Source organism: Erithacus rubecula, assembly GCF_903797595.1.
Source record: "Erithacus rubecula genome assembly, chromosome: 4".
Taxonomy (NCBI): Eukaryota; Metazoa; Chordata; class Aves; order Passeriformes; family Muscicapidae; genus Erithacus; species Erithacus rubecula.
In genome coordinates this window covers 57,517,404-57,544,679 of record NC_136686.1, presented here as the reverse complement: position 1 = coordinate 57,544,679, position 27,276 = coordinate 57,517,404, and the positions used below count along the sequence as shown (strand labels likewise).

Here is a 27,276-nt window from a genome sequence, read left to right as displayed (position 1 = left end):
GATGTAAAATGGCAGAACAGAATACATTTAAAGACTTGCCAAATTTTTCTGGTTTATCACATCTGTATTTTCTGCTTTTTAGCTAAAAATATAAATCTGAAAGTTTAAGAATGACAGCAAACTATCTTACTTATTTTTCCTAACTGTATTAATTCCTCTGTTTTATACACACAGAGTTATAATTCATGCTCATTTATTACATTATAATCACACTGTTGTATAGAATGAACATTCAGAATTATACTGACATTCAAAAAGAACAGGACAATGTGAACAGATTTCAGTCCTAAGTCAGTTCATGGTTTTAGACCTCATTAAAGAGTGACAACTCAAAAATATAATGCAGCCCTTTAAGATAATAACTAAGCTCTAAGGAATTAGTAAATCCCATGAATTTAACACATCCTGGCTTATAAATCTGAATTCAATTTTTCCTGACGTAACACATCAACTTTTGTTGCTTTAAAAAAGCATAAAAAACAATAGGCAAGAATTCCAGATAAATTGCTAGAAAGTGTCAATTGAGCAAAATATTTTCATAGCAGTTCAGTCTCAACAGTTGTTCTGTTTGCCAAATTTCAGGTCAAGGATGAAACTGTTGTTCAGAAGTATAGACTTCCCAACTGGAAACTACAGCCTGCTCATTAAATATCTTTGTTGTCATATTAGCACACAGACAGAGTTCTTAGTGATGCACATGCTACATAGTCTCTTCTATAGTGAATGGAGCCCTTACTCCCAAGCTGATGTCCAGTAATTTTCAAAGTGTGTTTTGTCCTTTTGAAGATTTCCATCTTAAGAACTTCAAAACGGGTCCCCTCATTCTTTTCTGATTCATATTCTATCTTAAACTGAAGTAGAAGAAATTTCACTGTGACATCAGTTTTAAAATGAAGCCTGTATGATTTTAAATTAAATTTTGACCTTTTTTTTCCAAGTAAAATAAATAAGTTTTGACTTAGAAGCAAAACTTGCACATCCCATAACAAAAAGTCTAGACTTAAAAAAATGAAAATGCTTATAAATGAAAAGATAAATATATTTGATACCTGCAGTGTATGCAAATGGGAACATCTTCATGCTCCTGGTATTCTCTCATCAAACTGATCATGTCCAGAATAGAATCAAAAGATGAAGGGACATCGTGGTCAGGCCAGTTAACATAATGGAACTGATAGACACTACGAGTCTCCTAAGGGAGAGGCAGGGAGGAAGGTGTTAATGATAAAACATATTTGAGTTTGTGGCAAAGAAGTACTTCTATGAACCTTTGCTTTGACAAGCAAAATCATTTACTGAATTAAAAAACCCTGCAGCTTATACCACTTAAAAAAAAACAGAAGAGAAATACTGGAAGTGCTGCTAATGTATAAGAAGATGCCCTATGGGACAGTTCAGAAGCCTCTCTCCAGTATATGGGTAAAGAGCCAACAATGCTGCACCATATGAAAAGGTTCTATGCCCTTACAGCTATAACTTGGAAATGGAGAAAGCATTTTTCATGTGATCTTTCTATTTGTACTTCAGTAACTTACACTGAGGAAAAAAATTAGGGGCAAAGGTGTTGCTTTGTCACATTACAAAATGAACTGTGTGCACATGTGCACAGCTCACAGAGGGAAATTAAGAAAAGTATAGAAATAATCGAGACCATATCTCAATATGGATCACATTTGCAACAACAATAGGTACAATTTTATTCTAGTAACAGGAGCTACAATACAAGGTAAGAAGCAGGATTTAGAACAGCTTAGTTACTCAGCCACCTGAATCCCTGAAAATCCTCTTTCATCACTATCCAGCAGAACCAGTGCCTAGTCCTACTGCTCCTTTCCATGCTGGTGACACGTCTGGGTTCCAGTAGAACCCTCAAAGTAATGTACTGCAGAGCATGGAGGTTTTGACCCACGTTACACTCTGCAGGTTTCAAGACCTACACTACCTTCTGTTCAGTTATGTGAGAAGCAACACAGCAGGCCTCTTGAGCATGGAAATTTTTCTATTTTTGATGCTTGATTTTCCCAGCTCTATGGAAATATCATAGCTAGTTAAAACAAGAGGAAACACAGTCTAAGAAAGCACAAATTAAGAAGTTTAGATGATTGTGTAAAACCAGGGTCATCTGTAAAAACGAAGAGTTAGAGCTTTATCTATTAAGCTCCACCAAGAAATCACACTTAATTACTTTTAAAAAGACCAGTGATTTTTCACATTAGTGGAATGGTCAGGGAAAAAAAAAGTTTTTTTTATATGAAAATCAAAAATTTAAAAGAACCTCTAGAGGCCTTTTTTTTCTACTGCCACTTATAAACTAAGCAACTAAAGCTCTTTTTGAAAATCAAGTTTCAGTCAAACTGGTTTTCCTCTTAGAAACAAAAATAATTTTGTAGATTTGTGGAAATTTAAAATCCTTTTTCATGTTTTTTTTTTTTGTGTGATAATCCACTGCTAATGCTACAGAAGTGACAAAACATAAAATTATTCTGGAAAACTTGAAAGCCAACTTAAAAGGGTATTACTTTATACCACAAATGCACTTTTCCTCCCCGATGCAAGACTATGCTTAGAATTCTTCAAAGAAAGATGAAAAGTCTGTAGTTAATTTTACAGGAATGCTCAAGCAAATCTGCTACATAAACCTGAAGAAAAACCACTTTATCAGATGCACATATCAAATAACACATCTTGTTAACCCTTTCAGTTAAATTGCTCCTCAAAGGAACAAACTTCTATTTCCTTGCTAAGATCAAAAGCTCAGCACAAGCTGTACCTTTTTATTGCTGCTCAGTTTTTAAGCAGTACACAGGCTTGTAATTGGGACACAACTCCCCAAAGTCAATAGTCAAACATCATTAGCATGTATAGTACAGAAAAACAAATTATACATCAGCTACAGTTTCTGGTGTAACTACTTTTTACAATATTCAGATATAAAAAGGAAAGCAGGTTCTGCTTTGGGGTTTTTGGTATCTAGTTCTGTTTTGAAGTGCACCATTTCAAAAAGTGCCACAAACCCTGACTACTACACAGAATTTGTTATCTACACTGTCTCACAGCCCAGTCAGTTATGAGCACCAACAGAAAGAAACTGATTAAGTTCATGCATTCCTAGCAAATACTGTAAACAAAAATTATTCCCCAAAGTTACTCCCCTCATGATTAGGCAGTTTTCATAACTGCTGTGACATGTGTTGTTGAATTGGAACAAAGCTTTGCTAAAGAAAACATAACCACAAAGAGACTAACCTTTAATAAGTCATTTATTAATGCAGATGGACAATTAAAAGGACAGGTACTCTGTAAAATAGACTGTCATGCTTTGTGTTTTTACAGGAGGGCTCTACAGTTTTTATTTACTGGTATCTGCTTTTCAGTCAAATGAAGTGTGACATCCAATATTTCAGTGAAAGTTTATAAGAAAAACTTAAGCCATTTGGGAATACAAGAACATAGATAAAAGGCAAAGAGTTTCACTATTCCTCCTTTATACACTAAGATTTTAACATCACTTCCAAAGTTCATCATTTACATACATAATCAGCACCTTAAAAAGTGAAGATACTTTCATGAGTTTCTGACATTGTATTATTTTGGAGAGTTTTGAGCAACCATTGAAGGTGAGACCAAAAGTGACTGTGTACTTACATTTTGAAATTCAAGTAATAATGTCCTAATGAAGTAATCTGTTCTTGCTTGCTCGGCTTCCTAAACATGAGAAAACAATAATACATTGGAAAAAAATTATTACAAAACAATATGCAATATACATGACATAACTAAAATCTTACACTTTAAACTCAGGGGTCTTTTTTAATTTGTTGGTTTTGTATTTATGATTTCCTCAGGAGAGGGGCAATCAAAACACTGATTAACACACCAGCAAGTCAGCTTGCTGCATGAGATGTGCAAAAAGCATTACTTCCACTTAAACGTGTAAGTTTTGAAATTAAAGTCTTGTCTGCTCCAAAGTCATCAATAAACCATGTAAGAATATTTCTAAGTACCTCTTTTGCTTCATTTCTCCATACTTTTAATTTTCAGATTGCCTTTCACAGCCATTCCTCTATAATACTTTTGCTGTATAAACTTCAGCCTCTTACCACTTTATCCTGCAATGTCTCCTTTTATGTTTTCCTTTTCCACTGCTTTCAATTAAGGGTGCAACTAAAAGAATCACTAATTATCTTGGTTATGGCCAAAAAACCTAGCTTCTAGCTCACAGAATTTTCAAATCTTCCTTTGGAATATCAAGTAAAGTTTATACTGCAGAAATCAAACACTATTATTGTAGTTTAAATATCAGTAACATCAGAATTTGAAGATGCCTTTAAAAATTGGCATTACAGCTTCCCATAGAGAATTAAAGCATATATGCAGTCTCCTAATGTGTTTCTATCTCCTCCTGGGAATTTACCATTTCCCATCAACAACTGCAACACTTTGAAGGTTTTAAAGTAATGCAACCCACACACATCAGAATACCTAAAAGTAATAGATTCTCAGCTGTAGCTAAGAAGTCAATTGCAACAAACACACAAACTCCTTTCACCAGGAGCTAAAAAAAAAAAAAAAAAAAAAAAAAAAAAAAAAAAAAAAAAAAGCAGCTAAATTGGAATCAACTTACTGTAGCAAAAGGTTACTCAGATTTTTTACAATAAAGACTAAATTTTGCAAGTATATATTTTCCTGACAAGATGAAGTGTACTTAATTCTTGTTAGACTATTTCAAAGAAGTATTAATAGCTGAACAAGCAGGCATGTAAACTTTCTTAAACACCTTTAAACACCTCATGCTAATAAACTTAATAAAAAAATCCTATTCCAGTGTTGCTTTCAGTTCACTCAAAGCACAAGTCATAACTGACAAAACAACTGCACAAGATTTTGATTTCTTGAGTATGGTACAGACATTTAAGCAGCATATAAAAGTCAAGAAATAATACATTACAAAATACAAGACCAGGGGACACAGGTTCCCTTTTTAAAAAAATAAACTATCGTGGAGGATTCAAAAACCCACACAGCTTAGATGTGCACACTGCTTTGAGAATCCTTCTGTAAAATTTAGTACTGAACAACTAAAAAGCCCATTACAAACAGTTCACTGAACCATTAAGTTACAAACCCACTAAAACTTTGAAAATTAATTTATAAAGCATTATACTTACACAAGAAACACGAAAGGGTCCAAAAGTTACAGCTGCTTCTCCATACAGAGGCCAGTAGCGCTCACATTTTTTCTGTTCAAGTAAAAAATTCTAATTTAATTCATGTATGGTACTGCAAGATGATTAACAGAAGCAGGGCAGACAAAATCACAACCCCTAATGCCTTATTCTGGACTTCTTTTAAGATAGTAAAATAACTTCTCTTTTGGATAACAAGAGAAAAACAAAACCAAGACCTCAAACAACGACATAAATACAAGCAAAAGACATTTTGCAAATTAGGATGAAAACTTCATGTCTTCCTGTACCATATGCATAAGCATCATGCAGAGGGGAGCAGTGAAAGCTTAGTTTTTTGTGCAAGTTGGTAATTCACAATTCTGGACTTCCTTCTAAGGTCATAAGAATAAAGAAGAGAGATTTAAAAAAAAAATTGTTTTTGCAGCTGTATCAATTGACAGGAAATTCTGAAGGACTCAGGATTTTCATAGTTGGCTTACATCCCACAAAGAGCAAGACACTTTTTTTCCACAGTGACACGGCCAAAAACAAACCCTTGGTACAGTTCTGTATACAGATACATACTCCACTGAGATGACACCTAAATAATCATGTAACCCTACAAATGGGGCAAAAAAATGTAGTCTCATGAACTATTTCTTATGTACAGAAATTCTCACTTCATCTTATCTCACTTCATATTATTATCATCACAGTTATGGATTTGGCATATGAAGCTTCACAGCTATTGCCCCATATGGGCAAAGCCCATTTATTTTTGTATTTAGGACACATACCCTGCCCATTTCAAATTCTCGACAGGCCATTACAATTATCTGAAAAGAAAAAAACAAAGATGCTCTAAGTTAGATGTTTTTGGAACATGTAACTTAAACCTACACTTCATCACTTGCTTCTGTTAGGCAGACACTGATACACTTTAAGTGGTTACTGTGGAAGAGACTAATTATTAATATTTTCATTCCTGCATACCCATGCTTTTCTAATTCTAAAACAGTAACAAAGTTTCTCCTTCACAAAATCTACATCATTAATACAACACTTCAAGGCTACTTAATTCAAATTCACTGTAATACTGTACAAATGCCTTATTTATTCAGTCTGACTGTAAAGTCTAAACTTTTAAAAATATACAACCAAGAAACATAGCTATATTTGCTTAAAGTGACATAGAATGCATAAAATATGAACAAGCCCCCCAAAAAAGAAACCTAACCATCAATCAAATATTTTAGGTGAAGCTATTTCAGAAAGCATGAGTTAGCACAATAAAAATTCACCAATAGGTGAGCTATTTGTCACAGTAAGTAACCATGACTTCAGTGTCAAACAACTCCACCCCCCAAAAAAATTTCACAAACAATTTGTCAAACATATACAATTTCCACAAGTATTTAAAAGTTAATTCTTGACAAAAGCTGTTTAAACAGATGTAGAACATATACAACAATAACTAACCCAAAATTAGCATAAAAAGAAAGATAAGTGGTTTGGGGATATTTTTTGTTTCACTTGCTAGTTCTGTATTTGATTTTGTCAGTCTACATTAAGTCAGAATTGTAAGGTCTCCTACCTTACAGATGTAACCAAACAAGAACCTATTCATAAATATGAAGGACGTGACATTCATTCAACAAAATTATTACTTTGAATTTAAATTATTAAACTGAATACATAATATTAATTATATTTAACTACAAAAAGCAAGATTTGGAAAGCAAATTATCTATATCACTGACAATATTTTGATAATAACAGCCAGCTTAGGCAAAAATTACACAATCACAGTGCCATGAAAAAAGGTAACACTGGATTTTTCTACAGCTACTTACAGCAACGTTGTATTCCCATATCATCCTCCAGAAGTCTATAACTGTATTGGCTAAGGGTCCTTGAGTAGCAACATATGCCTTTGGCCCATGTACTCCCTGGGATTGCAGAAAGGAACCATTAATATTTATAAAAAACATTTATCTGCACTGAATTAAAAAAGCTTTTGGGTTATAATGGTGTAAAATTAGAATATCCTTTTTAAAAATATATAACAGGAAGCGTGAACACAAAACATGACTCCTAATTATATTAGTGGGAATTTTGCTGGTAATCTCAAGGGAGTCCAAGATCAAAACAGCTCCAGCACTGCCAGAGACTGTCACAGGAAATAAGTATGTTCAGATTCTGAAGATTCCCTTTAAGTCTGCATTTTCTTTGTTACTCAAATATTCACTGATGAAAAATTGAAAATCTTTCTTCAAAAAAGCATCCTCTTGAAAAAATTTAAGTTCCTCCCTCCTTGTAATGCATTTCAAACATACAAAGTTTTAGAATTTATTTTAAATAAATTTTCAGTACAGTAATGTTCAGCATTTCAAGCTAAACATCCATGCAGGAAGATTTAGAGGAATACCTGTTTCTGAAAAATAAATACTAAGTAGAAGTAGCATCAGAATAAAGCTACAAAGACAGCTCAAGAAATTAATACTTTGTAACAAAATTGTAACAAGGTTTTTAGTCAAATTCTGGCCTCTCTTTACAAATGTTAGAATGTTAATTCCACTGCCACACTTTTTCCATGAATAAAGTGAAATGTCCATTAACATACACAATTTGTCAAACATCTCATTTATGGTCCCTAGAAATGTCATCAGTTACAACAACTGCATCTGACTTTTCCTGCAGTACAAATCTTCATTTCACTTGCCTGCCACTTTAAAAATCAAGTATTTTACATTATATTTCCACTTAGGAGTAAAATCAAAGCTTTAAAGATTGTGCTATAAATGGCACCATATTTGCAAATTTATTCAAGTCATAATAAAAGAGTATCTTCCTCACAGCTTTATAGGCTTATGTTAGACTATAATATTATTTAAACTGCACTGACAAGAAAAGAAAGCTTCAAAAGAATAGAAGAACTGCTAAACTAGTACCACATACCTTAATAAAGTTTGCATTGATGTAGTCTGAATCTTGTGGGGGAGTTTTTAAGGTCAGTTTAACTCGGCTGTGATCAACTAAAAAAACCAGATCAAGATATTTTTTTGAACAAAGATTACAACACATGTATATCAATACAGAACAGTAAATATAATACACATAGAACATTAAAGAACATTTTCCAAAGGTAAGTCACACAAAGCAAGTCAATACATTTGATTTATGTGTCAACCAGCTCAGGTAGTGAGTGATAAGCAGAGTAGGTGCCACTGCTATGTGCTTCTGATGCTCAGGTTGGCAGGGTGCCACCTCCTGGAATTCCAAGAGCAATTCATTACAAAGAGGCAAAATAGAATTAATCAGAAGCCATCAAAACTGCAATTAAAAACCATTCACACAGATCATGGTGGTCAGAATTAAGATACACTTAGGGAAAGCAGAAAGCACAAAACACCAGAGCACAGTTAAAGCAGCTGGCAGCTCTCAAAGCCTCTGCCAAGGAGGACCCATCAGGTACCACAACAGCAACAGGCACCAGGATTTACTGCTCAGGCACAGACAGACCCTTATCCCCCAAATACTGGGCTAGGCTCTTTGCTAGAGCAAAGAAAAATCCTTCTGAACTAGAAAGCAGCAGATTCTTTCATTCTGGGGTTTTGCACATGTCAAGTTTCTGTCTCAAACATTACTGTCTCAGAGAAAGCTTCAGATAAAACCAGCAGATCTTTGGAGACCAAAATCCTCAGCAATATAAAAATGCCCCTATTATTTGTTGACAGAATAAACTAAACATTTTGTTATTCTTTGTGGCATTAAAAAAAATATTGCAACTTTAATACAACAACTTGATTGTAACTAAAATGGTGTAGGTGGTTGGCAGGTTTGCCAGTATTTCCAGCTCTTGTTGATAACAACACTTATTAGCTATCATATAAAAATTGCTCAAACTATCTCTACAATAGAGGCTCTTTTAGTTGGAAATCCACATCAAAAAAGAAATTATCTTTAAATGGGGCAACAGAAGTATCTGTAGAAACAGCAGCTGCTCAAGCAATTTGTTACTTTCTGCTCCCAGGGTCAATTCGTCAACCATAGAACAGCTGCTAAATCTTTAATTAGACCTAAATTCAAGAAAAAGACAAAGAATAAACATATTTCAAAATAGGGTTATTTGAGTTTTTTGTTTTGTGAAAACATCACTGATAATACAACAGGGAACCATGCCCAGAAGTAAATGCTAAGAGTTATTTCTATACAGAAAGCTCTCCCATAAAGCTTGTAAGATGGTGACATTTTTCTGCCAGAGTCCTCATAACATGCAAAAAAAAAATTGTGTTACCATGTAATGCTTCTTAAAAAAGTACAAGTGTAAATTATGAGACTTTTAGATTGGAAATCTAAAGACAACACACTCATATAAAGGCCTAGAAAAACCCTTAACACATTGCACTGTGTTACAAGCTGATGCAGACACTGTAAAAGCAAGAACATTCTCTAAGTATGAAATGGTGTCACAGACTTTGTCCTAAAAACTGCTTTTAATTGGCAGAATAGACTAATTAAAGTAGCAGGCTAATGAGGGGTCCTATCTTCCCAGCACAGTAGATCCAAAATTCTTGAGCAGTTTCCAAATGTCAACAATGCCATCCTGTCTCTGTGTGCCACAGCTCATCTGTTACAGAGTTTAAGGTCTGGAATAGAAATCTCTCCAAAAAATCCACTGCAGTTCTCAGCTTCTGAAGATTAAATGCTTGGATATTGTCATGTAACTTAAAGACCCAGTTCACAATAACTAATTGGTTCTTCAGGTGACCAGTGAACATCATATTGCATTTTACTTCCATTTAGGATGGCTTAGTAAGCTATAATGGGAACATGCATCTTTGAAGCCAGTGTTGAGTTACTGATCTCTCTGTTAGCAGTAACAATTTCTGATAAATACAGCACTAATCTCTGATTAAGTCACAAATGCACATTAGTTCCTGGATTTACAAGAGATAGACAAGGTTACTTTGCCTTTCTCCTGCTTTTCTTTGCAAGCTTGTCTCCCATCACTTCATTGCTGGAGACTTTGGATGTTTGAGGCATTCACTTAAACTGAAAACACATCTTCAATTTTCCTCAATGTCAGCTTTGAAGTTTGCTCATTTCCCCACTGTGAGCTTTGTTCCCTTCCAGATGCCAGTGACTCAGGTTTTATTTCCATGCAGATGACAGATGAGCTCATCTACTGCTGTAGCTGCAGCCATGCACTGCTGCAGTGCTCCTGTCTCACCAATTCAGCCTGGCTGCTACCAAGATTTCACTAGATTGTTCACAATCTACCAAAATGCCAGGACACTGTTAATAAGATAACAATAATTATTTCCTCTCTCTTTCACTTTACCTATTAAACATTTCCTCCCAACTAATAAGCAGAGTAAAATGTACCTTTGCTGACTTTCTGGGACAAGAGAAGTGGCATTTGTCAGAATGCCCTTTAATCTCACTGTCAGCTGCTCAGATGAAGAAATACAGTGAGAGCTTCTCTGAAATACTGGCCTCAGGAGCAACACAAAGTGAGCATGTAACATAACACAGTCTTGCAATTTCAGATCACTGATCTGTAATATCCACATGTTGGTGGGTTTAAAATCGAAATTGTGCTCTGATTCCTGCTTTCTGTGTCCACACATTAAAAATAATTTCATTTGGACTCTAGCAAAAAAGAAATCAAAGCTAATCCAGCACTGAAAGCTTTTCAACACCATTTGCAGGATACAAAGAGGCAAACCCCCCCACTATTTTACATCAAAAAAGATTCCTTAAGCTTCCTTAGCATTTCACCTAGAATATATGCTGATATTTGTTTGTTTTCTACCATGAATAACATGATTTTAAGGAAAATACATATTCAAGCAACTAGTAAAGTTCTCAACTATTCTGAGCTAAAATGGAAGTGTCAGTTCAATACAGCTTTAGAACCAGAACACTTATCTTCAGGCAATACCTCTCCTAATAAAATATAAGAATATTTAGTCACTTTGCCTTCTAAGTTAGAAATTAAATTTTTAATAATGTAATCTTTTAGCAAATTATCTCCAATTTTGCCTTTCACTAACAACTAAAAAGTAAAATTCAAAATACATGGAGAAAAACAAGCCCTTTCCTTTGTCTTCTATTAACATGTATATTCAACTTACATGGCAATATATCCTTGTATCTATTCTTTTTAACATTTTCTTCTTTTTCTCCAGTGGCTGTTGGGTAGATCTTCTCTGTTCTGTATTTTGTTGATAATCTTCTTAACCTCTGGAATAAAAGACTTATGTTATACTTTCAAGCCTCAAGATAAACATCACAAGGTATTAGTTTCATTGATAAAGATGATCACTTGGAAAAAAAAACAACTTTTCTTTTATGATATTCATTACAACAAAGTTTAAACACCTAATTATCCAGTACTTTCAGCACATCAGCAGGTTATACCCAGATTGATGCCAGCTCTGTGCATCATGAGACATGGAATTTTGGAAAAGCCAGTTACAGCACCAGCATGAACTATGGACATATTTTACTTGGACAATACATTGCCCTGTTGTGGAATAACAACTGCCTTAAGAATACCTGTGAGAAACAGAAACATCTCAGGGTACCTGGAGGAAGAGCAGAGCATGGGCTGGCTCAGGAGCAGCTGGCACTTGGCTCTGAGGCACAAAGTTTCCAGCACTGACAACTGAACAGAAACCAAAAGCTTACATTTAACTGGTGCCAGCTCCTAATGCCCAACTCCTGTTGAGTTTCAAGCTCAAAGAAAGAAAGTCCCTGTCTCTCAGGCAAAAGCTATTCACAATGAAGATGAGTGACAGGAGGTCTGTGTATTCACAACAGTATGTCATTTTCCCCCTCCATCTATTTCAAATCCTAGAAATGTGAGAGAGTCAAAACCTCTAATAATAAAAACCAGCCTCTGCCTTCCAGTAAGCTAAGAAATAAAAAGAGCAATAACAGCTTTTATAATTTCAAATGAGTTAGGCCTTTGCAACCTTAAAACTGAGGAGTAAAAGTTCTCATTGGAAAAAAAAAAAAAACCAAAAAAGCAAGAGGAGTCAGCAGTGCTTGTTATTTTTAACTCTGTAGACATCCATATTTAAAAAGGAACACCAAAGAACTAACAAATTTAACTCAGGTGGCTGCAAACCCAGCCATTCTTTCAACACTAACATGGTGAAGGTGCATGAGACTATCAAGAAGACTGAAAGCAGCTTCAAATAAGTTGAGTCTCTCCAGGGGAGGGGTGCTCTGCACAGGCAGAAGGACAGACATTCTTCATGTGTCCCTCTCTCTATATTCAATTCATCATTGTACATTTGAAAACTCAAAATATTCATGATTGATATTCTTTTGGGGAAGGGGGACAATGGGAGAGGTTTTTTGCCAGTCAAAAATATCAATCTTGTCACTGACTACACAACAACACACAGGCAGAAAGGAACCATAAAGATGATGATCTGTTTGGAAAGCCAGTTTTAGCAGCTTGAGAAGAAATCAAGAAGAAAACACTTGGGACACTCACTGCACGCTTTAATTTAAAAATGTTTTGGCAACTCAAGCCCTCCAATAATTCATCCTAATTTATTATGCAAGTATGCAATTCATTATGCAATTAATTATGCATATTAGGTCCAAAATTGTCCTAGCCCCACTCTCAACCTTAAGAATAAAATCACATAAAACTTAGCATCTCTCTTACACAGAGAAAAACGTTTTCATGAAATTTATATGGCTATAACAAAAAGAAAAATCAGATTACCTACACAAATATGGATAAAACATATAATTAATTGAATTTAATAATACACATCTAATAAAGTAGAAAAGTGACATTTGCAGAGCAAAAACCAATGGCATGGTAAAAAAAAAAAAAAAAAAAAAAAGACAAATCAAGAAGCACCACTTTTCAATTTTTCCTCTTCTGCAAGGACTTCATCAGATTCAATCTCTGAACACTACAAACAGCAACAGAAGTAGCCTGCAACTACTTTTTTTCTTAAAATTAATTTTCTTGAGAAATATGCAATATTAATCTATGAAGAAAAACAGTAAATATCTAGAGGTGTGGTAGTAACTGTCAGACCACTCAATAATCAAACTGCTAAATATTTAACCTGAAAGCACTGCAAGAGTGAGGAACAGAAGATTCAATTTCTAAAAAGATACAAACAGTTCCTGGAAGCCCCCATGTAGAGTACATTCATCTTTGCAACACCAAAAACAAATTTATAGCATAACCTGAACACACAGCAGGCAGAGAAAACTGGTTTGTCACACAGCACAAAGAACACCATTGCATGTAGGAGACATTGTCCTACATAACACTGACCTTTCCTAAGCCAAAAAATAGCACCTGTGCTAAGATTTAACACATCCAGGAGTCTAGAAAAAGCCAAATGAATGCACATAATCTGGCTAAATCAGCTATGAACTGCAAGGCTGAAAAATAGCTTGAAATAGGCTATAAACCTCCAATTAAGAGGAGAAGAAAAAAGCAAAGATGAACAATGATACTTTCCAAGCAATCATTTATATGATTTTGTGTATTGTTCTAACATGGTTGTGAGTCTTAAAGGGTTTTTCCCTCCATCTTACTGATTTGTATAGGGCAAAATGTCATGACTGCTTAAAATAAGCTTGGAGAAAGAAACCTACTTCTGCAAGCCATGACTAGAAGCAAAAGTTATTTTACATGAGGAAGAACACACTCAAGGAAGTCAGGTTAGCTATCAACAAGTAGGAAAACGATCTTTTTTGTGTAAGTCTATTTTAAAGGCAAGAAAAAACTTTCACCAATATAATTTGCATGAATTGTAAGCCAAAAAGGCTTGAGTGACTAATATCAGCTTTTATTTTCTAGAAAACAATGCAATGAGAATCCAGCACAGCCTTGTTTCAATCTCCCCTGCTCTGCAGTCTGCTAAACAGACCAGAAAGTAGGATTAGCTTTTGCCCAGCTCCAAGGCAAAGTGTGGAAACGAAATACAGGTTGATTTTACCACACAGCTGTTCTAAAATACTTCAGGATCCACACTTTTAATGCATGTTTGCCAGTTGCTCTGTGACATGGAAAATAGAAGATAGCTAAATCCTGAGAGCAATCAAAACAAGCAAGGAGCACTCTTTACGATTTATAATAGTATTTGCTACATATAATAATATCTATTTCATGTTTTAGAAGAGGAAGAATTGACTAAAGAGTAAGGAAAGAATTTTTAAAATGAGCTTTGACCAGGGTACCAAAGGACTGGAAAATTGCCAGACTCAGCAGAGGATTGTGCCCTACATGCAGTAGGAAACTCCTGCAGATGGCTATTGCAGTGTGTACTCACAGCCTGCTGTGGGATGCAAGGGATCCAGTGCTTCCTAGGTTACAGCCCAGAGTGACCAGGAGGAGAATGTACTCAGCAGCAGAATGGGGGTAATGACAGGGCAGAAGAGAAAAAAATTCTGTTCAGACTGCACTAAGCTGACAAGACAGCCAGCAAGATCTGTCTCAGCCTGGTTTCAAGCAAATTCTTAACAAACTGTCTAGAGTACAGAGCAGCACCATTTGGGTTAAGTCAGTGAAGTGCCCAAATGCTTCCCTGAAGACACTGTGGTGCCAGGGGCAGGGCCATGAGAGCTGCAGCCTGCTGCCCCTGCAGATAACCCCGGGCACTGCCCTGACACTCGTGTCTCTGCTCTGGTACCATGGAAATCTTCACTGCTATGCTCTCCTGAGAACAAACAAAATGGTCAGAGAGTAAGCATGATGAGCCATAAATATACACTTTAAGGACTTTAAGGCCTCATTAGTAAAGCTCAATTTTAATTCTGCTTATTCATTGCGTGACAGAAGTGGTTTGTGGGGTAGTGGCAAACACCACATGTGACAGTGGGGAGATGAGTCTTTGAAACAATTAAAGTTTCAGAAACATACTTCCAACTTCCACAGTGGTTTTACAATCTGTACTACAAATCTACTTCAGAGTTTTTACAAAAAGACAAACCAGCTTTTCAAACCAAACTTGTGTAATCCTACCATATTAAGAAGAACTTTGTCCAATCAGCTCAGGAAACAGAGTTCTGATTTTCATTGTCAGTTTATTTATTTATTTATTTGACATTTTAGGAAGCCTTTAAAGACACAATGCCTATCATAAAAGTGCTGTTTGAGGATTAAAAAAAGCATTTATATATCCTACTGAAACTTAAAGAACTCACTTCAGAAGCATAAACTTTATTTAAGATACAAAAGTTCCTTTGACTCCTTTCCAGGCTTCTTTTCAAGGATAACAAGACAAATATTTCACCAAAGTTTCTGTTATCTCAAGTCCTTAAAATGCTTCCTATGCCTTGTCTGACATTTCTAACTGGCAGAACAAGAGATAATACAACAGAGAGTTCTCTTGACTCCTCCTGACCATTCCTGAGGAGCAGGACACACCAGTGTCAGATGCCAGCTGCTACAGTATTCCATGACATCCACTTGCCATGTGACAAGAAGCCATAGAACCAGGCTCAGGAAGCTCTACATGGCCAGCTCTGGTAGTGGTCTCTTGATGTTGTTCCAATCACACAGGAACATATTTTGTTCTGTAAAATTTGCCAAAGTGCATTAAGAAATACTCAAAGCAACAAGCAATTAAAGACAAGCTTCCATAAAAGTTACCTTAAAAATCAGAGAATTAAAGAAGATGCTAGGAAACACTTCAAAAATGTTGTATTAATGCACTCACTCATTTCATGAAATAAGACACCTATTTCTATCACAAGGTGGACATTGCATTTTTCTTACTAACAGGAAGGGAAGAAAAAAAGCAAGAATTATGTACAACTCTGGTCTCATTCAAATAATTTAGATAAAGCTTACTAGGGCAGAATAAATCCTCTAGTACTTATACAGTGAGAAAAACGTGCTTGTATGGAGCAATGTGAATCAAATTACCACAAAAATTTCAAAATTACTATCTTCTGGTTATCTGTAGTCAGATAACACAGGTTTCAGGTTCTATACCTATGAATGAAGAAATGCCAGAGATGCCTTTGGTAGCACACAGTTCAACACAGACTTTGGTATCAGTGCTCAAATGGGGCTCTGACTTCCTAAAACTTTGGTTTGGTTACAGAAATATTTCAAATTCAAGGCCTTGAAAATCCAACTAGAGTTTTTTCTAAACCACCTTCTCATCACCAATGTCTCTGGGAAACACCAAGACTAGCTGATGGTAGTAAACTCAGGTGGAGAATGGACTATTCAGGAGTGCATGTGTAGCTCCAGGTTGCAACAGCAAGAAATAAATGAACACAGTGAACACCACTTTGTCTTAGGAGTTATTCTAAAATAGCATACACTTGTGACCCATGTCAATATTTCTCCCTTGATTCCTGTCAGCTTGTCAGCTTTCAAACAGCAATTCTTTGCAAGAATTACTAGCCATTGTGAAGGAGGGAAAAAGTCTTCCCAAACAGTAGCCAAACAAACAATGAAAGGAGAATTATTCTGTTTCATTAAAAAAAAAAAAAAAAAAAAAAAAAAAAAAAAAAAAATCTATCTCAATATTCACAGATGGCTTCGGCTGCAAAAAAAAAAAAAAAAAAAAAAAACAAACAGGCTAGCAGTCAGTACTGGACCCACCTCTCTGAAACAAAGCCCTGAAGGAGATTGCAGGCTGAACTGATAGAAGGTGGAGTTTTCATTGCCTTGACATTCTCTTCTGGCAACACCTACTAACCCTGGAGCTCCAGGTGCTCCAAGGGAATCTCTGCTGAAGTGATTAACAGACAAACCTGGTAACTGCACTCCCTTGGGAGCTCTGCTTTCAGCATTTCACAGCAGGACAATGATGAGTCCAACAAACCCCACTGCATTCCAGGAAGCTTGTGGGAAACACACAGAAGAAAAATCCCTCTAAAATCACCCAGACTACTGAAAACAGCATTATTTCAGTATTAGAATGTATAATGTGTTCTACACAGGAGTTGGGACTTCAATGATCCTTGTGGGTAACTTCCAACTCAGGACATTTTATGATTTTACATCATCTTAACTTTCTGGTATTTTCTCAGGAAACAGCTGAATTCATGTTACTGCACTAATTGGAGACTTCTATCCCATAAAGTATCAAAGAATGAAGACAATGCTGGTAGATCCTCATGCAGAGAGGACAAAATTATAATACTGCTAGCAGTCTGTTAAGGGGCACATCCTACTTTCTTCAGTATCACATTAAAACCAGAATCAGGTAAAAAAACCTCAAATCAGCAGCTTACTCTCCAGAATAAGGTACTGCCAGAGTAAGAGCAACATTTCTCATCTTTCCAACACCTTATTTTCCCTAGTAAAAACATCAGAATCAGACACATCTCTCATACTGCTAATAACTAAAAATAGCTTTACACAGACACTATCAAAACGTGGGCTGACTCCTTCAAAAGTCTCCTTTCCTCTCCCTCATTTCTAAAACTATTTTTATATCATGTGCATGTTAATCCTAGTCTAAGCTAGCTGTACTGTCTATTACAGCTAATTTATGTCCAGCATTATAGTTAAACCACACATCTACTGCCAGTTTTACAAGGTTGGAGAAAACTAAGTAGATCTGTGGTTTGGTGACAAGGAAATAATCGAGCAAAGCAGAACATTAAATTACCAAAGCGTAATCCAGTTTTAGCTAGCAGGCTAGTAATGTATGTTCTGAGATATTTTAGATATTTATTTGCAACATATTCATTAAGAATTGGGATTATAACTTCCCATCTCTGAACCATACTGTTTCCTCAGCACGCTCACATTATTGCAGTGACTATTGTGAACACTTTAGAAGTGAAAACATGCTGGACAATGAAACAGTAACAGCTCTTTATAGACTATGAGTGAAGAACATGAAAATTTCAATTAATATAAAAGCACACAATTAGAAAGTTGACTGCTTTGAACCCCAGCCTTGATGCAAAACCAGAGAAGGTTAACATTAGCACACACTACAAACAGCAGGCTTTTAACAGTGTTAGAGCAATTCCAGAACAATTGTTGATAATTCAAAACAGAAATAAGCCTCAAATTTTTTGCAACAAGACTTTCTGTCTTCATAATATAAACCCAAACAGCATATGGAAGCAAAGCAATTAGAGATAAAGAAATAAAACTCATAAAGCAGAGAACCCCTTGTTTAAAATCATGATTTCCAAATTACTGGATTATTTTCCTCTTATTCCTTCAGTATTAGACCTTATGCATGCTGACAGCACAGACTCTGCCTTTGAAGCAAATCAAATTTCAGCATCCTAGATGTGACACTAACACTGTCAGTGCAATATTTGAGCAAAAACTCCTACAGACCATGTCCTTCACTCAAAACAGAGATGAAGTAGATACTTGTCCAGCTCTCCATTACACACACCAGATTTACTTCAAAACCCAACAGCTCTGATGTAATAGCACTAGATACCAAAGGAACAATGGCCCAGGACCAACTCTTGGAAACCCAGATGAAAGTATGCAAAGGCCAGTTGAGACTTTTTCCTGAAAGAAACACCCCAAAGCAAGAGGGTTTTATTTCAGGTCAATCAAGCAGCTGAAGGGAACACAAGTCAAGTTTTTTTCATGGCCACAGGAGGGGCTGGACCAGTCACTGTTTGTGACAGCTTTGTGGCTCTTCAGCTTCAGTGCTTGTGTCTCAATCAACACAACATCCTGAAACACTCCAAAGCACCCTGTGACAAGTATTCACAGGAAAACCTGCACAGCAAATACATGTGAGGCACAATTCAGATCAACAAACAGCATCAGGATCTACATAAGTACTAGCCTCTATCCTTGAAGATTGAGATTTTTAACCATATCAATTCTTCCTGAAATTTCATCATCTATCACACCTATTACTCCCCACAGTCTTTACCATTCCCTTGCCTGTGACTTCCCAGTATGTGGCATGAAGCATTGAGATCCATGGAGAATGTATCTTGCTTTTGTTTCTGCTCAGCACGAAAGAAAAGGGGGGAAACCAACCCAAATTCTCCTCCCTCTTCCTTCACAAGATGCAAAACCCTTCCTCTTTTCCCACGCCTTGGAACACATTTCCTTGAGGTCAGTGTTTGTTTTCCAAGCAATTCATACAAGGTGGAAAGAAAAAAAAAAAAAAGCACCATGACTGAAACAGGAAACACCAAGCTTTCACTCCAACAGAAGTAAACTAGAATTTCCAACCTGCTAGTCCCCCACTACCAAAGCTGCCATAAATAAAGGCACAGGAGAATAGTCTTGGAGTTTTATTAAAACCTTATTTAAGCCTTTTAATAAATCTGCACACACTCACACACGCTCCCTCAAAAAAGGTCTGACAGAGCTGTTATGTCCTGCCTTCCCAAAAGGGTTTTAACAACCATGTCTTGCCAATTTATCTGAAACACAGACCCTGCCCTGTAAGACTTTCACTGAGAATGACTTTAAGCTGAAAAGCTGGAGTCTAACAACTGATAAAGGTAAAAAGCAGAGCTATTTTGCAGTCAAGAAACACTGTAATTGTGATATAGTTTTGAGTCCAATTTACCTTCCTGAAACATCTCTAAAGCTCAGAGGTGCTGTTTCTTTCAGTGACATCCTTTGGCACACAGTCAAATCTATTCTATGACACGTTTAGTGTTTAATGTACAATTCCAAATACAAAAATGCCAATTTTGTCTTTTACCAGAAGTCTTAACCTTTTTTTCCTTTTTAAGGCAAGGTTGAACATTGTATTGAACACAGTATCTTTAGAGACATTCACCAGTTTAGAACCCCCACTATTCAGTCGGTAAAACTAGGATACTGATAATATAGTTATTCCAGTTCATGATTGGCAAGTAAAACCCTCACTATTTAATAAATAAAAATAAGAAAACTTCTGACAAACACTGAATCAGTACTTACATGCAGTGACTCATACACAGGGAATATATAAGGGATTACAAAAAAAAAAAAAAAAAAAAAAAAAAGATAAGATAGCAAAAAGAAAATACATTTCTACTATCTGGAGAAAATACACAATTATTTTCACCCTTTCTTTGAGGCTGTGTTTGGAAGCCAAGGAATGTACTAGTTATAAAGAGGCCATTTATGATAGAGTTCAATAGCATTTTAAGAACTAGAAAGAAGTAGCCTCATTAAAGTCACAAACTTGTACTAAGATTTCAACTGTAATAACCCTAGCTAATAACTAGCACAATATTTTCAGAGAGACAAAGGAATTTTGTCTCACACTTATATTTGCAGTATCTATTTTTGCCTAATAAACTTGTCCCCAACAATCCAGAAGCACACACCTCCAAGCATAATCCAGGTTTCAAAAAGACAGGACAAGGAATCCAAAGGCCAACAAAATTCTCATTATTCTGGCAGAAAGAAGTATACAGCAACTACTGAAATGAAACCAAAGCAGTAATGGCTAGTACAGAAACAATACATACAGACAACCAGCTATTTCCATGCATGACTTTAGATTATTTGTCTCCATTACAGTTCTTGTTTTAATGGATGAACATTCAAGTAGATCTGCTAAATGTTCAAATGCTTGAACAATATGAACTCTGCCATTTAATTTGTTTCTGCTGGATTCAAGAAAAGGTCCTTAAATTTTCTCCATTCATCCTATATTGTATGCAATTGTCTGCCACAAAAGGAACAGAGGCATCTACACAGCATTACCATTAAGAGTCTATATTATAGTATTAATACAGCATTACCACTCAAGGAGAAATTTTCTTACTTGCCTCCTATTTTGTTCAATAAGCACTTCAAGAAAAGGAAAAGGTTGTGGTGCTTCCCCAACACAACCATTTATTGTTTGACATACCATTAACTGAATTCCATGGTAACCTTAATCCCAGGTATCCTCAGGCCATGCCAATCCTAAAGTGGCTACAAAGGAAACAGTTGTCTCTTTGGCAGGACTTTATCTTGACAAGATACAAAGGAAAGTAAATGAAAACTCTATTTTAATCAAACAGATTGAAGTTTAACCTTTTTAAAACCATTAACATTTTTTATGACATTTTTAATTCTGAAGACTCACAAAAGCTTGTACCTACAGGGTCAAGTAAAAGACCTTCATTGTACATCCTCTTAAAAATCAGTGCTGAAAACCTACTGTACTCCTCATACTTCTTCAATAAAGCCTTTATATAAATTTTATCCTGTACATCAAAACTGCAGTTCAAATTTTAAATTATTTCCAAATAGTTGTAGGATGTCTTTTTTAAATCTATAATGCAATCATTTCTGTAATTTTTATATTTTGAAGAGCAAAGCAAAAATTGCCTCATATGAAGTATATGCTCAATCACCTAAAGGTTTTCAAGTACTCCACAACTTAAATTTGCTACACAGCTAATATGCAAAATACATTCCTTCTACAGTGCTAAATTTCAACAAAAAGAAAGGATCCTCAAGTCAATTGTAGACTGAATCTGGTTAAGACAAGGGCCTTGTCAATCAAGCTGCTGATAAATTTAAAATAAGCCTCAGCTGCCATTGCTTTAAAAAGATTAATATTTACAATGCAGAAAGTACAAGCTGATAGTTTGTTTGGTAAACAATAGCACAGGGGATTTTATCTGATACACAAACAACTTTATTCAACACCTCAGGGTTCTGCATGACAGATTTACTTCCAGGTATTTCAGAAACGCACGGGAACACCTTCAGCTCCCACCTCAAGGTCCTTATCTACAATTCTCATCTCTGTGGAATATGTGACTCCACTTCCTTTCTTGGAAAAGGAAACTGTTCCAATCCGAGCTTCAACCAAGTATTTGACATGGTGCCAATTCAAAAGAAGAGTATGTGAATTTCTACAGGAATTCAGTCCAGACTAGTCTCTTAAGTTTGTTTTTACAAGGAAAAATTAAAAAAAAAAAAAAATCATCTGACTGAAGGAATTTCACAAGCAGAGTTTCTCAAAAGAACTTCCCAGACCAAGCAGGCATTTTCCCTTCATGACCTCTCCAGCAAAGCAGTGCACAATAACAAACATTGGATGACAAACCAGTAAGAGATTAAGATGGGAATATAACTTTAATCAAGAGAGCCAACTTTCAGGGAAAAAGAAAAAAGAATAAACCTCAAAAATGCCAAATAAAGTTGCAGGCTAGAAGTTATAATGAAGGAAACACAAATGCATGTGACAAATAACTAAGTGGCAACTCAAGAGTTATAGAAGTCACCAAGGAAAAAAAGACACAGAATAGTTAATGATAACCTGCATTCAGTACTTAGTCCAGCATGCTGGTAAACTACAGATGAGAATACAAACTCTCAACAGACAACAGGACATAGAAAAAAATTGCTTTTCTTAATTAAGATAACAGGTTAGTTAAAGCTGTCATTTTTCTGTTTTGATGGACCATGTTTTTAATTCTCTTTGTGGTTCGAAATTCATAAAACTTGAAATTAACGAAATTTTCCTCTCAGGACAGATGCATTCATATCCTACTATTGCTTGCATTGCCTAAATGCACATAAAAAGTGTTAATAACTTTTACATTTGTTTCGTGGTTCCTCATATAAAACTTTTTTTTTTTTTTTTAATTGCAATGGTTTTGGTTATAATAGTCTGGTTTCATTTGGAGATAATTTCAAAGTGACCAAAGAATGCTAGCAAATATTAGAATCTTTCAGGAAAAAAATAATCAATGTTTATTCTGGACACAGAAGAAATATTTTCCTTTTAAAAACAGACCCTGAACATTTAAGTTTAACACCCTCATCCTAAGCAATGTCACTCTATACCTTCTATTACTCTTGTACTATTAAAGTGGTCTGAAAGGCTTTTCTTTGATTCTAAGTCCTAATTTAAGTTCCTTGAACTTGTCTCATTCTAACCACATTCACAAAGTTACCAGATAGTCAACAAATCCAAACCCAGTACATCATTGTTTAAAGAGTACTAGTGCAGAATAGTTTAAACACTTGAGAGATCAAACACTAATCTGCAGCAATGCTTAAGTATGGCCTCTCCTGCTGTCAAGCTTTAGGCTGTGCTTATTTTTTCTGATAAAGAAATGTGGATTTTATTACTTCAGAAACAAAATGTGTATTTTTGTCTTTAATGAAATACTAACATTTTGATGAATATTTTCAAAAAGTTTGATTTCTAAGCCCAGCTCTCTGCTTAGGAACATTCCTGGAACATATGTGGTTTTGTTAAAGCTTCTCCTGCTACTTGGTTCCCAGTTAAACTAACATGTCCAGGACAAGCTGCAAGGCAGCTATTAGGCAATTATCAGGCTTCAAGTTTCCTAGAAAGAACAGGCACAGAACTAAAGGCAACTTAGAGGCACAGTCTGTCTCAGAGGTGAGAAGCTGGAACACCTGCTGAGAGTTGTGGTTGTTCAGCCTGGAGAAGAGAAGGCTCCAAGGAGACCTTGGAGCAGCCAACAAGAGATGGAGAGGGACTTTTTCCAAGGACATGTAGCCAAAGGACATGGGCAATGGCTTCAAACTGGAAGAGGGTGGGTTTAGCTAAGATACTAAGAAGAAATGCTTTACTATGAGGGTGGTGAGACACTGGAACAAGTTGCCCATAAAAGCTGAGGGTGCCCCATCCTTGGAAGTGTTCAGTGCCAGGCTGGGTGGGGTTTTGAGCAAGATGTCCCTGTCCATGGCAGGGCCACTGGAACTAGGTGATCTTTAAGGTCCTTTCCAATCCAAACCATTCAATGATTTTATGATCTGCCTCTTGCTAGGTAACTTACATTCAACACAGGCTGGGAGGACAACTGCCAATGCCTTAACTTGAATCACTTTATTACAAACAACCCAGGCTAACATAAGGTGACTTGAAAGAACAACAACAACAAAAAAGAACCCAAAAACCCAAAACCCAGTAACAACAAAACACAACTACTTTGACTGCATAGACTTCCCTCCTTAAACTCCAGAAGTTACATAAAAATTGGCTGGGCTTTTTCTTTTTTTCATTTTTCCTAATAATCCCGAGACCTAAATGAAAGGAAAATTAGGTAAAAGTTCAGAAGAAAGATGGCCACTAAGCAGCAATTCTCTTGCCCTGTGTCAGTGGAACCCATCCACTAGATGTCAGTGTCCTCTTGGGCAGAGGAAAACCTTGGCTCCCAAAGGAAACAGGGCAGCTGGCACCCCTTGGTTATCAGGCCAACTGTACAGGAGGAAATTCTTATAAAGCATCCCCAGGCCACAACAGAAGCAGCCACTAACAACAGTTGTGGGTAAGAGACACAGAACAAATATAGACACAAAGCTCAGCCAACATAGTTGAGAACCTCATGACTAAGAACTGTTTCATGAAATAATACTGACATTTTTCAGGATGCTGAACATGGGTGTTAAAAAAAAAAAGAAAGATAAAGATATTTCTGTTTCCTACTTCCTGAAATACCCCAAAATACCAACCACTGTTTATGGAAAAACAAATAAAAAAAAACAAACAAAAGCCACAAGAATGGGTTCTACCTCTAGTAAAATGTAAGTCTGGCTTAAAGAGGCTTAGACTTAGAAGCAATAGTGTAAATTATTACAGCACAGTGGGAAATGCTCTGTGATAGGCATGAAATACCACACCCTAAATAAAGGGCAGAGCCAAAAGTCAAAGTTCAGGCATATTAAGTGACTGCTGTCAGAAGAAATGAGCAGCTCTTCCTATTCACCTGCACTACATCCAGATATTAAGGCAAAGTTTTGAAGAGAATATTTCAGTTGGAAGAGACCTAAAATTATCATCTAGTCCAGCTGCCTGACCTCTTCAAGGGTGTCTAAATTTAAGCCTAAAAGGAGAATACTGATATAAAAGGAATCTTAAACTTGACTTCAGGAGCAGACTTGGAAACTAATGACACCTCTACAAATCATGTTTGGCTGATGAGCAAGGGCATTCCAGAGGGGAATTGCAAAAGAAGGCAGACAAACAAGGAAAGTGAGAAAAAGCAAGCCAAATGTTTATGTTATATTTTAATGCACCCAGGATTCTATGAAACCTATACAAACAAGGAAATTATCACTGTAGTGGCAGCACACATAAGAAACTTCTTGGTTCTTGTAGAGGAGACTGGGAAGGAAATCACGTTGAAAAAAAAGAAATTACATATTTCTGAGGGTGATGAAGTAAAGATTTCTTTCTTTTTGAAGATATTGGATCAATTTACCAGAGAATCTTTCCATTCCTCAGCAAGAAAAACACCTTGAAGCCATTTTGAACGAGCACAGGACCTGGCTAAAGGCACATCCTGAAGAACCACTTATAGATCCTGCTTACATCTGTTATTCTTGCCAGACAGGAAAAGGCTAAAAAAAAAAAAGAAATTTGCCACAACTCTCTTAGAAATAGGCACTTAAAAAAAAAACTAAGAAAGAAAATGGGGGAAGTTAATGAAAGGAAATTATACAGAACTAAAAACATAAAAGACTTGCAAGCAGTCCAGGGCCTATTGCAACATGCCAGGTAGCAGCACACTGTCCTGACCAGGGATGGGCTCTGGTGTCCTGTGCTGATCAACCTGCTGCTGCAGTGGATACTCCTGAGCTCCTACTCACAATCTGCCATTGAGAAAGGCTGGGAGGATGGCTCCATTTCATGTCTGACATTCTCACAGTACCCTACAGTCACAATAAAGTATTAGACAGGTGCATATTTGATTTGACACATTACATTATTTGAACACTCTGAAGAGCCTGAAAAGTAACATATGATCCTAAACTTTATCTCCTTATCTTCCTCCCCCATTAACAATGCACCTATTGCACTATTTACACCAGACTGCATTGCAGTGTCTGGAAAGGATTTTAATTTTTTTTTTTTTAAATCTCATTCATGTTATTATTTTCTCCCAACCACCACAACTGCAGTTATGATTATTTGAACTGGTCCTTTTTTATAACCAAGTTATTTTAAAATGTCTTTTACTCAGATCCTATTTGCCCATGCAAGTCTAAGACAGTTTTACCCTTTTGCTCTTATGCAGCAAATCCAAAGAAATCTCAAGAAAATTGCCCTCAATATGGAAATAACTCCAGGTTTTATTTCCCACGTGCATATGTGCCCTACAATAACACTGTGCTTGCTGGTCCATCTCTTTCCAAGATAATTGTTTTGATAATTTTAATGAACAAGTGTTTCTTGAGAACAGCAAAAAAGGCAACCAGGGGAACATCCTGGCCAAATTCCAACTCTTCAGCATTTCCTGTAAGCCTTTTTTAGATCACGTCTTCATTCACCTTGCTGACACTACTGGTTGGCCACATACAGTGATTTGTAGATTCATCTACTCTTCTTCTTTCCCAATTATGAATATACCTATTGTACCATGTGTAGCAGATTCTAATTTCAACAGCACTAAAAAAAACCCCACACACCCACACCTCCCCCCAAAAAACTCTAGAAATGTTTATAACACTTTGAGATACTTTCCAGGCAGCACAAGACAATCACATTCATATTATTCTATTCAAACACTACAATTATTAATATTCAACCAATTTACTGTGTTCAAGTAACAAACCCATCACCTCATCACACAAGTAGCCTTACAAAGCAATACTTCCCTCATGGTTTATTGATTCTGATTGCATTATTATTAATTATGTACCTAAATGTTTAGATGCCACCCAAACCCTGTAAATTACAAATGCTAATGAGTTAGTGAGATTGAATGAAAATCACAAGTTTCATATTTTTAAGAAATCCTAAAAAAACCAAAAAAGCAGCTAAAGTAGATTCTAGGCTTTTCTACCTTGCAGAAAATGGCAATTTACCACCTTGGATACAATTTTAAGACATACTTCAGATTTTAAAGAAGTTTCTTTATAACTTTGGGATTCCTTAATTTTGCTATGAGCCATGCTTCATTAATGCAAGTCCATTCAACTTCTGGTACATTGTGCTAACATGAAGACAGAGTTTCAAACCCATCCTACAGACAAGGGTCAGCTGGTTTGTTCTTACTGTACCAGAGGCAACAGTTCACATCAATGACAACAGCTAATTATATACTGAGATTTTTCTCTAAGTGTTGCATCAAGTTTTAACAGTATTTCACCTCTTAGCTTTTTACTCAAATTCTGTCACTTTAATCTTATTTTCTAAACCACTAATCTCCTTTATTGTCATTCCTTGCTCATCTCAGA

General features: G+C 36.0%; 1 protein-coding gene across 3 annotated transcripts in view; it reads right to left on the bottom strand.

The window, feature by feature from the left end:
* The window catches only part of PTPN12 (protein tyrosine phosphatase non-receptor type 12), a 70,014-nt gene that overhangs the window by 26,630 nt on the left and 16,108 nt on the right, over positions 1 to 27,276 (bottom strand). For all 3 annotated transcript variants that reach the window (XM_079303144.1, XM_079303143.1, XM_079303145.1), the window contains exons 2-8: positions 11,309 to 11,417; positions 8,127 to 8,203; positions 7,022 to 7,117; positions 5,966 to 6,004; positions 5,169 to 5,240; positions 3,646 to 3,705; positions 1,050 to 1,192 (exon numbers count right to left, since the gene is read on the bottom strand). In XM_079303144.1, the coding sequence (XP_079159270.1) occupies positions 1,050 to 1,192; positions 3,646 to 3,705; positions 5,169 to 5,240; positions 5,966 to 6,004; positions 7,022 to 7,117; positions 8,127 to 8,203; positions 11,309 to 11,417 (596 nt within the window). The remainder of the gene's footprint in view (positions 1 to 1,049; positions 1,193 to 3,645; positions 3,706 to 5,168; positions 5,241 to 5,965; positions 6,005 to 7,021; positions 7,118 to 8,126; positions 8,204 to 11,308; positions 11,418 to 27,276) is intronic.